At 40.2% G+C, this 16,265-nt stretch overlaps 1 protein-coding gene across 2 annotated transcripts in view; it reads right to left on the bottom strand.

Annotated features, from left to right (window-relative positions):
• Nucleotides 1-16,265, bottom strand: part of Dcaf5 (DDB1 and CUL4 associated factor 5) — a 106,241-nt gene that overhangs the window by 22,830 nt on the left and 67,146 nt on the right. For both annotated transcript variants that reach the window (XM_057782837.1, XM_057782838.1), the window contains exon 7: nt 7,385-7,451. In XM_057782837.1, coding sequence (XP_057638820.1) covers nt 7,385-7,451 — 67 coding nt within the window. The remainder of the gene's footprint in view (nt 1-7,384; nt 7,452-16,265) is intronic.

Raw genomic sequence — 16,265 nt, 5'->3', positions numbered from 1 at the left:
ACCATCTTTCTGGCCTTCACAGTCATTTTTTAACTGTTCCTCAAATAGTTTCCATATAGAATTAAGATACATAACGAGTTCCAGGCTAGCCAGTACTACACAGTGACATCTTGTCTTAATAATAAATAAAATGGGTGTGGTGGCACATGCCTTAATCCCATCACTCTAGAGGCCGGCAGATCTGAGTTCGATGCTAGTCTGGTCTACACAGCCAGTTCCAAGACAGTCAGGGCTAGACTCACACACAAAATCTCCAAAACAACAATAACAAAACCCCAAGCTCCCCCACAAAACAAAAAAATTAAACAAACAAATAAACTATAAGCTGTTATCAGGCAAAGCAGAGAAGTCTTCAAATTTTAAATAATTATTTCATTTAAAAATTATACACTAGCTGGGCGGTGGTGGCGCATGCCTTTAATCCCAGCACTCGGGAGGCTGAGGCAGGCTGATCTCTGTGAGTTCGAGACCAGCCTGGTCTACAAGAGCTAGTTGGTGTAGAAGGTATTTCTGTTTGCTTTCATTGGTTAATGAATAAAGAAACTGCTTTGGCCTGATAGGGCAGAATTTAGGCAGGTGGAGAAGACAGAACTGAGTGCTGGAGGAAGAAAGGCAGAGTAGGAGAGAGACGCCATGGATCCGCGGCTGAAGGTAGATGTGCTGAAACTTTTCTGGTAGGCAATGACCTCATGGTGATACACAGATTGATAGAAATGGGCTAAAGACGTAGGAGTTAGCCAATAAGAAACTAGAGCTAATGGGCCAAACTGTGATTTAATTAATACAATTTTTGTGTGGTTATTTTGGGGCTAAGCTAGCCAGGTGGCCAGGATGAATGGGGGGGTTGTTTCCTCTCTCCTTGAAACAATTGGCACTGCAATGTGGTCAACTAACTTCGCATAAAACCTGAGAGGGCTTAAAAAGAAATTCTAGACAATATGCACACACACACACAAATATATCCTGACTCAGCAGCCACAGTAGGAAAAAAGTGACGGTTTTAAAATGACGGCTTTCTGGGCTATGCTGCTAGTGTGACCAATGGCTCTTATGGGAGACAGAGAATTTGGATGGGGTTTGTGAGTAAAGTGCAACAGCTTGCTTGATAGCAATGTGGACTCCGTGTGCCTGAAAGTGGGGTAGAGTGTGCACAGCTCAGAGGCACAAGCAGCTCCTCCATGCTGGACTGTGCAGAGCGAGCAGGAACTACCGTATTTATCATAATAGCACAGCTTAAGTTTTAGACTGGGCAGGCAAAAGGTAGTACCATATTATCCCTACTAATGGTGTAACTTAAGTTTTTAAGAAGTGCTTAGCATTTTAACAAGTGATCCTGGACAATAAAGAATTACAGATTCACAATAGGACATATTCAGACATAAAAGACCCCAAAAATGGGTCACAGTGTTGGATAAAAGTACGTAGGCTTGGGAGAGAGAAGAAAAAAGAGTATAGAGAGTCATAAAACAAAGTTAATGCTTTAAAAAAAAAAGGGTAAAGTCTTTAAAGAGACAGAGTACAGATAATCAGATTAAAAGGAATAAAGAAAAATAAGCCACGTAAAAATGGAAAATTCGCAGAGAGTCTGGATTCTGTATATTATTGTGTTATCTTTTAATTTCTTTGACTGTGAAGGAGTTAAGTACAGAGAGGCATTTCATTGTATGGACTGCTAAGCTAAACCAGCATGTATATTATAAAGGTATCTTGACTTCAGAATTTGGGTCTAAGGACATGTTGCTTGGGAAAAGAGATTCTTCTTTTGTTTTCACAGAAGAACCTGAGGTTTGCTTCTACCCCAATATGGTATGACAGACCATGCCCCCCTGAAAGGTTGCCGTGAACACCCTCAAAAAATTACTTCACCCAACTGTTGACTGAGATGAACCTAGCACATATTCACCATGATAGATGTAATTAACAGTACCCCAAACCAGCAGGAATAAGTATGGACAGTACTACACCCATATTCCCAAATATTGTTTATAACTGTCTATTTACATTTAAAGGGGGATATGATATACATATGAATAATTTGCACTGGTATGGATCTTGGTTTATTGATACAAATTTAAGGTCAATTTTGTTATATGTGTATAAATTTCTGATCTTGGTTAAGGTATTGTGATTGTGTAGCTCATTTAAAAATGTATAGGAGCTGGAGAGATGGCTCAGCGGTTAAGAGCATTCATTGCCTGCTCTTTCAGAGGTCCTGAGTTCAGTTCCCAGCAACCACATGGTGGCTCACAACCATTTGTAATGAGGTCTGGTGCCCTCTTCTGGCCTGCAGGCATATATGTAGACAGAATATATACCGAATATTGTATGCATAATAAATGAATAATTTAAAACAGTGTAATGTATAATTAAAAAATATAGGTTAATAGGTAATCATCTATAATAGCCACGCTTATAATCATGTTAGTTAGATTTTCTAGCTATATAAAGATATATTTCAGTTAGGTATTCTTCAAATCTTTCAGAGATCTTCAGAGTACGGCATTTAAAATGTTTTAATAACTTAGGACTTTTCATGACAATGGGACACATCTGCTCTTTGCAGTACCAAGCTATTTCAAGAGGATGATGGGCAATGAAGAGAGTCCTTATGGAGTTGGCTAGCCATTTGGGCAAGAACTTCTCTTGCCTGGACTGCTTCATGGTATGCTGTAAAAACTTGACATGCAGAACCCACAGTGAAATAACTGCTGAACTTGCCTAAAGATGGGATGATCCTTCAGGGTTCCTGCTTCATGAAAGAGTCTGCGAGACATTCTGCAGGATACAGAAGAAAGTGACTGGCAAACTGCCAAAATAGGCAGAATTGTCTTTGAAATTTCCTGCTTCATGGAAAAATCTGCTGGACACTATGGGCCTACAGGCTGAAGATGGATGCCCCAAAGGTACAGAAGAACTTTGGGTGATTGTACAGGCAGTGAGATGTCTGTCAATTATAGAATTTTGGAAGTTGCTTACAATGCACTTCCTGTTTACTTAGGTAATATTATATCCTTCTGAGGTCTTTGATGGAGTTGAAGAATTTATAGGTATAGTTATAGTTCTCCTTAGTTATGATAAAAGATAAAGTAAATATAAGTATTGTAACTGTAATTCTTATTTGATACCTGTTTTGTTATATGTAATTTTACTATGTTAAAGTTAAAGCTTTCCTTTTTGTTTAAAGAGAAAAGAGGAGGGGCTGGAGAGATGGCTCAGTGGTTAAGAGCATTGCCTGCTCTTCCAAAGGTCCTGAGTTCAATTCCCGGCAACCACATGGTGGCTCACAACCATCTGTAATGATGTCTGGCGCCCTTTTCTGGCCTGCAGACATACAGACAGAATATTGTATACATAATAAATAAATAAATATTAAAAAAAAGAAAAGAGGAAATGGTGTAGGAGGTACTTCTGTTTGCTTTCATTGGTTAATGAATAAAGAAACTGCTTTGGCCTGATAGGGCAGAACTTAAGCAGGCAGAGAAGACAGAACTGAGTGCTAGAGGAAGAAAGGCAGAGTAGGAGAGACCCCATGGATCCGCGGCCGGAGGTAGACATGCTGAAACTTTTCTGGTAGGCCACAACCTCATGGTGATACATAGATTGGTAGGAATGGGTTAAATAAAGATGTGGGAGTTAGCCAATAAGAAACTAGAGCTAATGGGCCAAAAAGTGATTTAATTAATACAATTTTTGTGTGGTTATTTCAGGACTAAGCTAGCCGGGTGGCTGGGACAAACAAGCGGGCCCCCTCTCCTTACAACAGCTGGTTCCAGGATAGGCTCCAAAGCTATAGAGAAACCTTGTCTCGGAAAAAAAAAAGGGAAAAATTACATACATGTATGACTTTAACAAAAATAATTTAATTACAACAATAGCAGAAGTAGAGAAAAAGAAGAAGACTGCCCAAAAAGAAAAGGAAAGTCACACAGAAGACGAGAGAGTGTTGATGGGTTCTGTCGGAGTAATGGCAGCAAGGCTGGATTCCCAAATGAGTCAAGATTACTAAAAATAACTGCAAAAGGTACTTTCATTTCATGCAGAACAAGATGATGATTAAAGGAACTGACTTTCTGTTACTGATGATGTAATGCTGGAGAGGCATACAGAGAAAGCAAAGCCCACAACTACCAGCTTCTGAGGGAAACCACATGGCCCTGCCCTTGCAAACAGAGAACCCTGACACTGAGTCCAGCAATAGCCAGTGTGGAAATGATGGGCTTCTGGACAACTCAAGTATAATGTAAGTGGATGTGAGGTTTGGAGCCTCCTACAGCTTATATGAATCTTGCTTTACTTTCTGGTTTGCTGTTACTTATTTTTAAGATGGGGTCTCACTATTTAATACTGGTCATCTGGAATTCACAGGGATCCACCTGCCTCTGTCTCCCAGTACTGGGATTAAAGGTGTGCACCTGGCCCTGGGTCTGCTTTCTCAATCACCATGTAGCACACTTTAAAATCAATGAGGCAATGATTCCGCCCCCCCACCCTTTGACCAAGTCTGACTACATCTGTGGAATCCACTGACTGGATTAACTGACACACAGAGACAGGACAAACTCAAGAGAGAAATCAGTGCAGCAAGGAGAACCAACCTCACTTCTTTGAGGAACTACAAAATAAACTATCTCTGAAGATTATCTTGAAAGGGAATTGAAAGCTACCTTGCAAGAAGAGGAGGGGATATCAGGGGTACAGGGAAAAGTGGGGACAGAGAAAGAAGACCATCTTCAAGTAAAAGAGAGAAACACAATCTACTGGTGGTACCTTGACCCTCTAACTTTCAGAAATATGAGGGAATAAATTTATGGAATTTTTTTTTTCTGAGATAGGGTCTTTTTATATAACCCTGGCTGTTTTGGAACTCGCTATGCAGACAAGGCTGGCCTTGAACTCTGCCTCCTGAATACTGGGATTAAAGGAATGCACCACAATGCCTGGCTTTAAAATTTATATCTTTTAATCTATCAGGTTTATGCTATTCTGGTATTGTAGCCCTGGCAGACTACACAAAGGACTTGGAAGATACCCTAAACCAAAATAAACAAAAACAAAACAAAAAAATACAAACAAAATCTCCCATTCTGTTGCTAATTCCCATTTTTCTTTATATAAGTGTGAAAAGATTGAAGAGAACAGTTCCAGAAAGGGCAGAGGGTAACCTACTTTCTACTTTAAAAGTTAAAAAGATTTAATAATTAAAAACACTGCAAGTCCAGGTAGAAGATACAACTAAACCCAAAGGTTATTTCTCAGCTAATCAATGTGTGATCTGTGAGGGCGGGAAACTCCAGCTCTCCCTACTTGGGCAGACTGCTGCACATCTGGCTGTGCCTGAGAGTGAAGCTGCTTCTCTGCACTTCCACATTCCAGAAGGAAAGTGCTTTATAACTTTTTTGGCAATTAGACCACAGCAATTGGATACACCTTACCCTGACCCCCATTTTATTTTTATTTTTCAGTTTTTTGAGACAGGGTTTCTCTGGTAGCTTCGCTGACTGTTCTGGTTCTTGCTCTGTAGACCAAGATGGCCTTAAACTCACAGAGATCTGGCTGTCTCTGACTACTGAGAGCTGGGATTAAAAGTGAGCAACAACACCACCCGGCTGACCCCATTTTAAAGGTTTGGTAGTGGTGTTATTCATTCAGCAACAGTCAAAACCAAAAAAGTCTCTTAACTTTTGAGCACCGGACATATTTCTTGTCATACACTTGGCAGAGTTCTCTGCTATTTTTCTGATGACCATTTTCAAGTTTGATGCTACCCATGTATCACCTATAGCAGATGGTTGAGTTGAGCTGTCCTCAAGATCAAAACAAGTCATTTTTTCTGGCAGTAGGTAACATTAAATAGGTGAGAATGCCATTATTGAAAAATGAAGTTTGAGGAGCTGGAGAGATCACTCAACAGTTAAGAACACTCGTTGCTCTTGCAGAGGACAAGGTTTGATTCTCAGCACCGATACCATCTGTAACTCCAGTTTCAAGGAGTCTGATGCCCTCTCTTCTGACCTCCATGTACACCAAGCATGCATATGGTACACAGTCCAGACAAATATGAGGGTAAACACAATACAATAAGATGAATAAATCTTATTTAAAAAATGAGGTGAGCGGCTGGAGAGATGGCTGAGGTAACCCCTGCTGCACTGACTGCTCTTCCAGAGGACTTGGGTTCAATTCCCAGCACCCACATGGCAGCTCACAACTGTCTGTAACTCCAGACATGTGCGTCCATGGGAGCGGACACACATGGCAAAACAGCAATGCACATAAAATAAATTGTTTAAAAAAAGATTTGCTTATGTTGAAAACTCAAGATGACTTAGATCCAAATTTAGGGAAAACTATAGGCTTTCGTCAGAATACATCTAGGCAAGTACTGGGTGCCTGGAGGACCAAACCTCAAGAAACACACTCACCATCAGAGAAGCCCTCCTTTAGTAAACACCACCAATGAAGCAATCATGCATAAAATAGCAAGCAGGATATGTGATGGATGAGGGAGGCATTTAACAGAAAAGGTGGATCTCTGAGTTTGAGGCCTGCCTGGTCTACAGCGCTAGTTCCAGTATATAGCCAGGGCTACACAGAGAAACCCCGATGCAAAAACAAAAAACAAAACAAAACAAACAAAAAAAACAAAGTGGGGGAAAAGAGTGAATGAAAGAAAGGTTCTGGGATTAGAGATGCGGTCCATCTCTAAGGATAAAAGGTAGAGACTCCGGCCTCCTGGTGTCAAACTGACAACCTGAGTTCAATCCCTGGCCCCACATGGTGGAAGGAAAACTGACTCTGGCAAATTAATTGTCCTCTAACCTCCACACGTGTGTCATGGCTAATGTGCATTCATGAATGTGTGTACACACACACATACTCAAGAAGTAAATGTAAAATAAACTTCTAAAAAAAAAAAAGAAGGTTCTTAGGAAAAAATATCTAAGCATGACTTATGCCAGATACAACCATGTATAAATGACCTGACTTCTTCTAATCTTTATTTTAATAATTCCCTTGGACATTTTCTGATAAACTGTTTATATTAAAAGAAAGAAGTATTGGGGATCGGCGAGAAGGCTGAGCAGTCAAAAGCACTTGTTCCTTTTGCAGAGGACCCAGGTTGGGTTCCCAGCACCCACGTGGTGGCTCATAATCACCTGTAACTCCAGTCCCAAAGGACTTCATACTTGAGGGCACCAGACACACATATACACCTACATTCATAACAGGCAAAACATTTGTACACGTAAAATGAAATAAAAATCTAAAACAATTTTTTTTAAAGAAGTATATTTATCTCTTGTAATATATTCTCTCGGGGAACTGCACGCCACGGTCCAAGAGAGCCAAGCAGAGTGGCACATCCACAGAGGGACAGACTCACCTGCTTCTGGATCAGCAGGAATCTTCCACATGTACAGGTTGAAGTCATCAGAGCCTGAGAGGATATACTGTTGGAACAAAAGAGACACTGTATATATTATTTTATAACTGGAGAGATAATTATTCAATTACAAATATAATACAACACATACTATATAGCCTTGTGATATACCTATATCATTCTGTAAAGAGAAATTTTATTTAAAACAGGCAAAAGCAATTGCTGTGTAAGTCTGATAACCTGAGTTTGATCCTTAGATCTTACAGTGGAGAGCAAGACGGGTCATGTGCATTGTGTCCCTCTTACTATTTCACTGTTTCCCTCTGTCTCATCTCTCCTTTCTCTCTCTCTCTCTCTCTCTCCACACACACATACTTTTAAAAAAAAAACAGTATAAACTGTCATATATTGAAGGTGTCACAAAGCAAACAGCCTAGTACAAATATTTACAGATCACAAGGTAGAAAAAAAAAAAAACAACCCAGGATCTTCATAGAGATCATTAACATGAGGTCAAGCATCCTAAATGTCACTGTATCCCCCTGACATCCTGGAGCAGCAAGCTGTCCTCAACCCAGACATGACTTAGTGCCAAGGACATGACATTGTTTTTATGTAGTGATTTCCAATTGCCTAGTCTGGAAGGGGTCATGATTGCTACATCTAACTAATTAATTAGACTCATAAAAACATATTGAGTGAGCCGGGCGGTGGTGGCGCACGCCTTTAATCCCAGCACTCAGCACTCGGGAGGCAGAGGCGGGTGGATCTCTGTGGGTTCGAGTCCAGCCTGGTCTACAAAGGGAGTTCCAGGACAGGCTCCAAAGCTACAGAGAAACCCTGTCTCAAAAAAAAAAAAAAAAAAAAAAAAAAAAAAAAAAACATATTGAGTGCATCTTTGGCCCTCACGACTTTCTCTGAAGCTAGCCTAGTGCTCCCACTGATCCTGTCAAGCCTGTATTTTCTTAATGGAACCTAGCAACTTGTAACCTACATGTTTTACAACACTGCCTATTTAATGTAAGTCCCTGAGAATCCAGGTGTCACTTTACATGCCTTTGTAAGCAACAGAGTAGCTGGCATACCAGCTGATCTGGGTTAGCATGGAGTGAGTAAATCTTTTCTGTTAATCTTGTGAAATTCCTGGGCTACTGAATTCCAACTTCCTAACTGCAAGGAAACTTTTCAATTCAAGTATAACATGTCACCTTTGAGTTTCCTAGTCAAGCAAGTTTACATAGTCATTTGTCAGCCACTTAGGTGATAGATTAGGAACATTAGGGATTCATCTGGGTTCCACCACTCATTCTTGGAGAACGACCAACCTGGCTCTTTCACCTAAGAATTACATGCATGTATATACATACGCATCGAATAAAACTCACCAGTCAACATCTCATTGTTCCATGTTCTGCTTAAAAGACACTAAACCTGATATTGAATTCCTGCTTTCTTCCTTCCCCAAACTAAATAAACAACAACAACAAAAATGCATACTAAAAAAGGTACTGCAAAGATTTGCTTATTGGAGATCTTACTTTACTGAAGCATCGGTATTTTGCTACTTGCTTAATACTCACTGGGGCAGAGCCTGGGAATGTTAAAGGAACCACCCAGACAGAACGCTGACTCAGAAGACAACCTTAGAAGGAAGAAAATGCTCCCACAGAGTTAAGCCTGTTAAGCTTTAATATGGTAACTCCTCAAACACACAGAAAATGCTTGGAATGCTTTAAATGCTTTTAGGGATAAGGCAAGTCCTGATAGCCTTAAAACCTCTCTGCCATCTACTAGGACAGAACTGCTTGGGATAATTTCGGGGGGGGGGGTGTCCGCGACCCACTGACATCTAGTCAGACTGAGTAAATGCTCACCAACACTAGAATTACAAGATGCCCTGAGGAATTATTTATGTCATTTAGCGGTTGTCTGTTGGACTCCTGCCAACATTAACAGTTGGCTGCCTGGAATACTGTTAACTGTGAGAGTCTGAAATAAAAATGAGTTCATTCTTTTATTCTTTAAACAAATATTTATTGAGCGTCTACTATGTGCTGAGCACTGTTCCAGGGAAGGAAATACAAAACTGGTCAAGAGAGACCTTGTCCCTACCGTCTTGGAACTATCATCTTATATAACATGGAAAAGGGGAACAAAGCTAGGAACAAGAAACACATCCATGATGTTCTCAGGGTGAGTAAACACTAGAAGGAAAGCGAGTCATCTGGGTAGAGAAGCTAGGGAGTGGTGGGGTAGCTGGTTTCCATTTTATGTAGGGTGCTCACAGAAGCCTCTCTGATAAAATGGCATTGTGAGCAATGCTCTGAAGGAAATGAAGGAGCAAATTATGTACATATCTGGGAGAAGACTATTCCAGAAAAGGGCAGAGAATTCTGGGATATTTCAAAAAATAAATTAGCAAACTGTGTGTAATGTCTCAAACCAGGACTAAGAAGTGTGGCACTGGACTGGCTCAGCAGTTAACAGCACTGGTGTAGGAGGATCTTTTTTCTATGTGTTGCTTTCATTGGTTGAATAAAGCTGCCTTGGCCTTTTGATAGGGCAGCCCTTAGATGGGTGGAGTAGACAGAACAGAATTCTGGGAGGAAGAAGGCAGGCAGAGAGCCGCCCATCATGAAGCTGCCAGGTCAGACATGCTGAATCTTTCCCAGTAAGCCACAACTCGTGGTGAGATACAGATTATAGAAATGGGTTGAATCAAGATGTGAGAGTTAGCCAATAAGAGGTTAGAACTAATGGGCCAGGCAGCAATTTAATTAATACAGATCTCCGTGTGGTTATTTCAGGCATAAGCTAGCCATGCCGCCAGGAGCTGGGCAATACGAAAAGCAGCCCGCACTTCCATACTACACAGCACTGCCTGCTCTTCCAGAGATCCTGAGTTCAATTCCCAGCAATCACATGGTGGTTCACAACCATATGCAGTGAGATCTGGTGCCCTCTTCATGCATACAGGCTTACAAGTAGGCACCGTATAAATAATAAATAAACCTTAAAAAAAAAAACCCAAAGAGTTTTGGCCTTTTGGAAGGAAGTGTGGGTTTGCTTGTCCCCCGCCCCATCACTACCTGTGGATCAAGATGGGAGTTCTCAGCTGTTCTTTCATAACACCATTATGAACCCTAACCATGCGAAACTGTAAGCCAAATTCATTTCTTTTAGAAGTTGCCCTAGTTATGGTGTTTCAGCACAGCAACAGACAAGTAACTAAACACCATCCTTCCAGTGCCCTTCTTTATCTCTTAAATAACAACTTTCTCTAGAAATTTCTTTCTATTTGCAAGGTACTTTTACTATCTTAAAAGCTCAATCAGGAATCACCCAAGACAAATGCACACACACACACACACACAATTTAGTAACTTAAAGTTCAAATAAAGATCTAAATTAGACCTACTACAGAAAACATGATTTCACAGTACTATCTGGAGTACAGGCAAATTACTAGCAGCTACACTGTAAGTTTTATATGATTTTAGAAATATCGTTACCAACAAAAAATAACCTATCCAAGTTAAAAGGAAAAAAAAATCAAGAGACAAGTCAAGCACTAGACATTGTCCAGTTAATACTCAAAAAGGTCTCAACAGGCCTTTTAGTAAGAGGAAAATCTCTTGTTGCTCTCTTGACAGCTACATGGATGGATGGATGGATGGATGGATGGATGGATGGATGGATGGATGGATGGAAAGACAAGCACACACAAAATGTGTGTGTGTGTGTGTGTGTTATGCATGTCTACATAGCTTTCAATATTCCTCACCATCTACTGAAGGAAATATATCAATTACTACTCATTGTGTGTTGATCAATTTAGAGTTCTCTCCAAAGACTCCTTCCACAATAATTGATTAATTATTCTCCAGTAAATGGCATGTTTGTCTAATTAACTGTATTGACTAGGCTAGAAAAACCAGATGGCTCTTTTGCCAGGATCCATAATAGAAGAGAAATAACTATTTTTATTTAATTAAACATAGCTCTTTAGTTTCCCTGACCTTTGTTAACAGGGGAAAAAATAAGATAGCACAACTTGTGGCACACTTCATTAGAGATCATTTCTAGAGAAGGGTTCGCTACTTGTGTAAATACATGTCTGATTATACAATTTATTTATACTAGTACCTGACACAAATATTATCTAAAACATTAAAGGAAATTTCTCTGGAAATGGGCAAGTGAGAGACTTAGTTGGTAATAAGACAAATAGAATTGCATTGGCTCTTAATGAAAACACACATATATGTACACGCAGAGGATGAGAGCATACGCACATGCACACCCAGGGGATGAGAGCATACGCACATGCACACACACGGGATGAGAGCATACGCACATGCACACACAGGGGATGAGAGCATATGCACATGCACACACAGAGGATGAGAGCATACATGTATGTATACCTAGGGGATGAGCACGTACATGTATATATACCCAGGGGATGAGCGCATATGCATATTCACATCCCAAAGAGGGACATATATGCATATTCATACCCAGAGGAGGAGCTTATATACATATTCATACCCTAAGAATAATAGCGATGTAAAGATGTGTTGCTTTGCCTGACGAAGGCACCTGATTGGTCTAATAAAAAGCTGAACAGCCAATAGAAAGAAATAGGTGGGACTGGTGGGTAGAGAGAATAAATAGGAGGAGGAACCTAGGCTTGACAGAGAGGAGAGAGAATGAGAGAGAAAGAAAGAGACACACCTAGGGCCTGTCAATCAGGCAGCCACCAGTCAGCCAGACAAAGAGTAGGACATACAGAATGAAAGAAAGATAAAAAGCCCCAAGGCAGTATGTAGATGAAGAAAAACAGGTTAAATTACGTTATAAGAGCTAGTGGGATAAACATAAGATAAGGTCAAACATTCACAACTAATCATAAGTCTTCGTGTCATGATATGGAAGTTGGTTAGTGACCAAAAGAAAGCCTGCTACAACATAATAAGACTGTGTCCAAAAAAAAAAAAGCTCAAATCTTTTCTTTTCTTAGGGTTTTGCTTCTATTGATATCCAGCAAACTAAATGCTACTGTAACCTAATCTAGCAGTGAATATTATTAAATTTGGATATTTCAAGTATACCGCAGATAAACAAACCATGCATTTGTAGCCTAAAGCAGGGAAGTCAGACTATATAGAGAGCTTGGAATGAAAATCAAACTATGCAAGGTCATGTGAACTGGTCCACCATAACATTTATTGGAGCATAATAAATGTTCACCAAACATCTGTTTTATTAATTTTAAAAGGTATAAAGCTGGGAAATGTTGTTTTCACTCACCCATTAATCACAGACCATGGAGCCAAACATGGGATAAAATATACCGTGGAGTGTGGCACAGAGATCTCATGGTGGATAAAATACACTGTGGAGTGTGGCACAGAGATCTCATGGTGGCCCACATCAGGACACAGATAACACACAGATTTGCTCCATCACTACAATGAGGTACCAACTCCAGTGTTTCTAAAGAAAATCTATCTTGTTTTGGCGACACAGGCTGCCATAGCAGTGATGGTCCACTGTGGGAGCTATCCTACTTTGACAGAACATAGGCTCTCCACTTAGCTAGCTTCCCCGGCTTCTTCATGTATACTCCAGACACTAATTTTTACAGTCTGCCTTAAGCCGGGCGGTGGTGGCGCACGCCTTTAATCCCAGCACTCGGGAGGCAGAGGCAGGCGGATCTCTGTGAGTTCGAGACCAGCCTGGTCTACAAGAGCTAGTTCCAGGATAGGCTCCAAAACCACAGAGAAACCCTGTCTCGAAAAACCAAAAAAAAAAAAAAAAAAAAAAAAAAAATTACAGTCTGCCTTACTTCTAAGAGCCTGAGTTCTAGTCTTCACTCAACCATAGCACAAATGTTAGTTGTAGGCACACAGGTGGCGATTTGGGCACCTTACCTTTCTGAACCTTAGCTTTCTCAAAAGGAAGAGTTGGTTCAGAATGATCTCTGAAAGCTCCGTGGTTAGAACTTAAAAGACACAAAATGGGCTCAGCATCATTTCATACTTTATTTCATGAGTCTAATTTTTCAAAATATTAATTTCATTTTGAGGCAAATGGACTACCTAGTGAACCTAGAATGGTAAAAAATAAAGATAAGTTCAGGCCTTCTGGCACAATATCTGGATCCATTCATGGGACCTGACTAATCTCCTGTCTCAGATGGATGGGATCATCCATGTTCATCCATTCCTATTATGGAAATTCTCAAATTCCTCCCTGGGATGATTACCCAGCCTATGACTAAATGAAGAGTGCACAGCACAGCGCCCCAGGCTGTAGGGGTTTTCAGAGTGTAGACACAGGAATGATGTCAACATAAATATGGATGCAGTGGCAAATGCCTATAATCCTACCCACTTAGAAGGCTGAGACATGATTGCAAGCTTGAGGCCAATATATTGAGACCCTGTCCCAAACAACTTAAAAACAGCAAAAAAGATCCTGTCTGGACTAGAGAAAAAAAAAAAAAAAAACCTCCCAGTTGTACAGATCGCAGTGAACTGGCTGCTGCTGAGTAAGCCCTGAGTGTGGAAGGCAGAGCCTATGAGAGACATGTCCCAAGACTAGGACAGTAAGTCTGTTTTGTACTTAAAACTGTTGGCACACTTAAAACTATAAGCTTAGTTGATGACTTTCACTGGATTCATTCTAATCAAGGCCTCTAAAATTTGACCAGGAGAAATGACTATCAATCCTGATTTACAGTTGTTGAAGCTTTCTGTCCAGAGCGCTAAATACCACATATTGATCAAAGTACTCAAGAGTCACTTTGGCAAGCATTTATCGTGCTCTTACTACATCCTAGGGCTTGGAGACAAGACAGTGATGGGTTAGCTATGTTCTTAGTCCCTAAGGAGTGAGTAGATATCAAACACAAATCTATTTCCTAATCCACTGGGTCAGACATCTCTGATAATCTACAAGGGGGATACAAGTAGGCTGAAGACTTATTAAAGGCCAGAGTCAATAACTTTTATAACCTCTTCATGCTAGAAAAACCATTTACTGTAATCAAAATGCAATGCAATTTATCAAAGACACTATAATGTCTCTATATAAATTCCCACTAGAATAAAAGTCATAATTATGTCAAATCTGAATAGAGAAAAATCAAAAGGCACTCAACGCTTTTTATCATTATATATTAATCTACAAGGCAAAACCCAGTCTTAAGTTGAAAACACTTTACATGGCTCTGCTCTGGCAAACCTACCCAAGTGTCTCTGTGCATGCTGAATATTTACGATTTACCAGATCATAGTTTTCCAATCAGGGAACACGTTCCCCTTTAAAGGGGCATTCGGCAGTGTCTGGCCATTTTTTGTCTCTTAGGAAGACAAATAAAGATGACATTATTGACATCCAATGAGGAGAGGCCAGGGATGCTGCTACCCATCTCACAAAGCACAGAAAAAACCATCATAGCTAAGACTCATCAGACCAAATACTCATAGTGCTAAGATTGAGACCATGGTCTTACATGCTCTACATTGCGGCAGAGGCCTTTGATGTGGGTGTTTTAAGGATACCATAAAGACAGGCTTCGGATGCTGATGTAGTCTGAAGAAAACATAACATCTACATTTTTTTTTTAACCTATTTCATCTTTCCTTCAGCCTATTTTCTTGGCAGTAAGAGAAGAAGCTATTACATTTACTACATGTCCATATTCGTCAACGAGAAAAGAATTACATGCATAATAGGTTAAAAGATGATGGAAAAAGATTAACAAAAACAATGAACAAAGGAAAAAGGGAAGAGGATGCCAGGTTGGCATTTCCACAGTAACACAAACCAAATCAGTCATTCTATGTAACAGAAAGCTGAATCCGATCACTTCATCTCTAGAACATGACTCTTCTTTGCACTCAAGAGAAAACTTGTGTCTGAAGGTGTGGCTCATAGAAACTTCCCTAGCATGCATGAAGCCTGGGTTCAGCCCCAAGAACAGCATCAATTATGCTTGGTGACTTACACCTATAACCTTAGCATGTGCTCAGGAAGTGAGGAAAGAGGATTAGCAAGTATAAGGTTTTTCAGCTACATGGGAAGTTCTAGGCCAGTCCGAGCTACATGAAAGCCCACCTCAAAAAAAAACAAAAACAAAAACCCAAGTGGAGAGCTGGAGACATGGCTCAGTGGTCAAGAGCATTTACAACTTTTCGCAAAGGACTGGGGTTTGGTTCCTACCCATTAACTCTAGTTCCAGAGAATCCAAAGCCCTCTTCTAGCCTCTGTAGGCTCAAACATGCAAATGGTGCCCATATACTCATACACACATACACACACACACACAATTTTTTTTAAGTCTATAATACCCCCAGGCAAATAAAAAACAAAATCATTTAGGTTCTGTGGCCTTCCCTAGGAGACAACCCTTATCTAACTGAGGCCATCTAGTGGTGCTCAATGAGGATTTTAAATTAGTAGGCCCTAGGATTCAAACTGAGAATAAACCCTAAATTTGGGTATCTATTCTCTACCTATAAAAGTTGTCTATTTTAGCCGGAGTGTGTGGGGGGGGCAGTTGTGCATGCCTTTAATCTGAGCACTCGGGAGGCAGAAGCAGGCAGATCTCTGTGAGCTTGACTGAGGCTAGCCTTGTCTATAGAGTGAGTTCCAGGACAGCCGGGCTGCACTGAGAAACCCTGTCTTGAAAAACAAAACAACAAAAACAAAAAATAAAATCAGGGTCTTTGGAGAGTCTCAAAGAATTCTTTCATTTAAGCCCCTTTCCAAAAGCAAAGAAACAAATATTTCTTAAGAGATGAGGAAAAAATAAAAAATAAAAAAAAAATAAAAAAAAAATAAAAAAAAAAAGAGATGAGGGAGACTTTAG

This window comes from Chionomys nivalis, chromosome 10 (genome assembly GCF_950005125.1).
Source record: "Chionomys nivalis chromosome 10, mChiNiv1.1, whole genome shotgun sequence".
NCBI classification, from domain to species: Eukaryota; Metazoa; Chordata; class Mammalia; order Rodentia; family Cricetidae; genus Chionomys; species Chionomys nivalis.
This window is presented reverse-complemented; position numbering and strand designations above follow the sequence as displayed.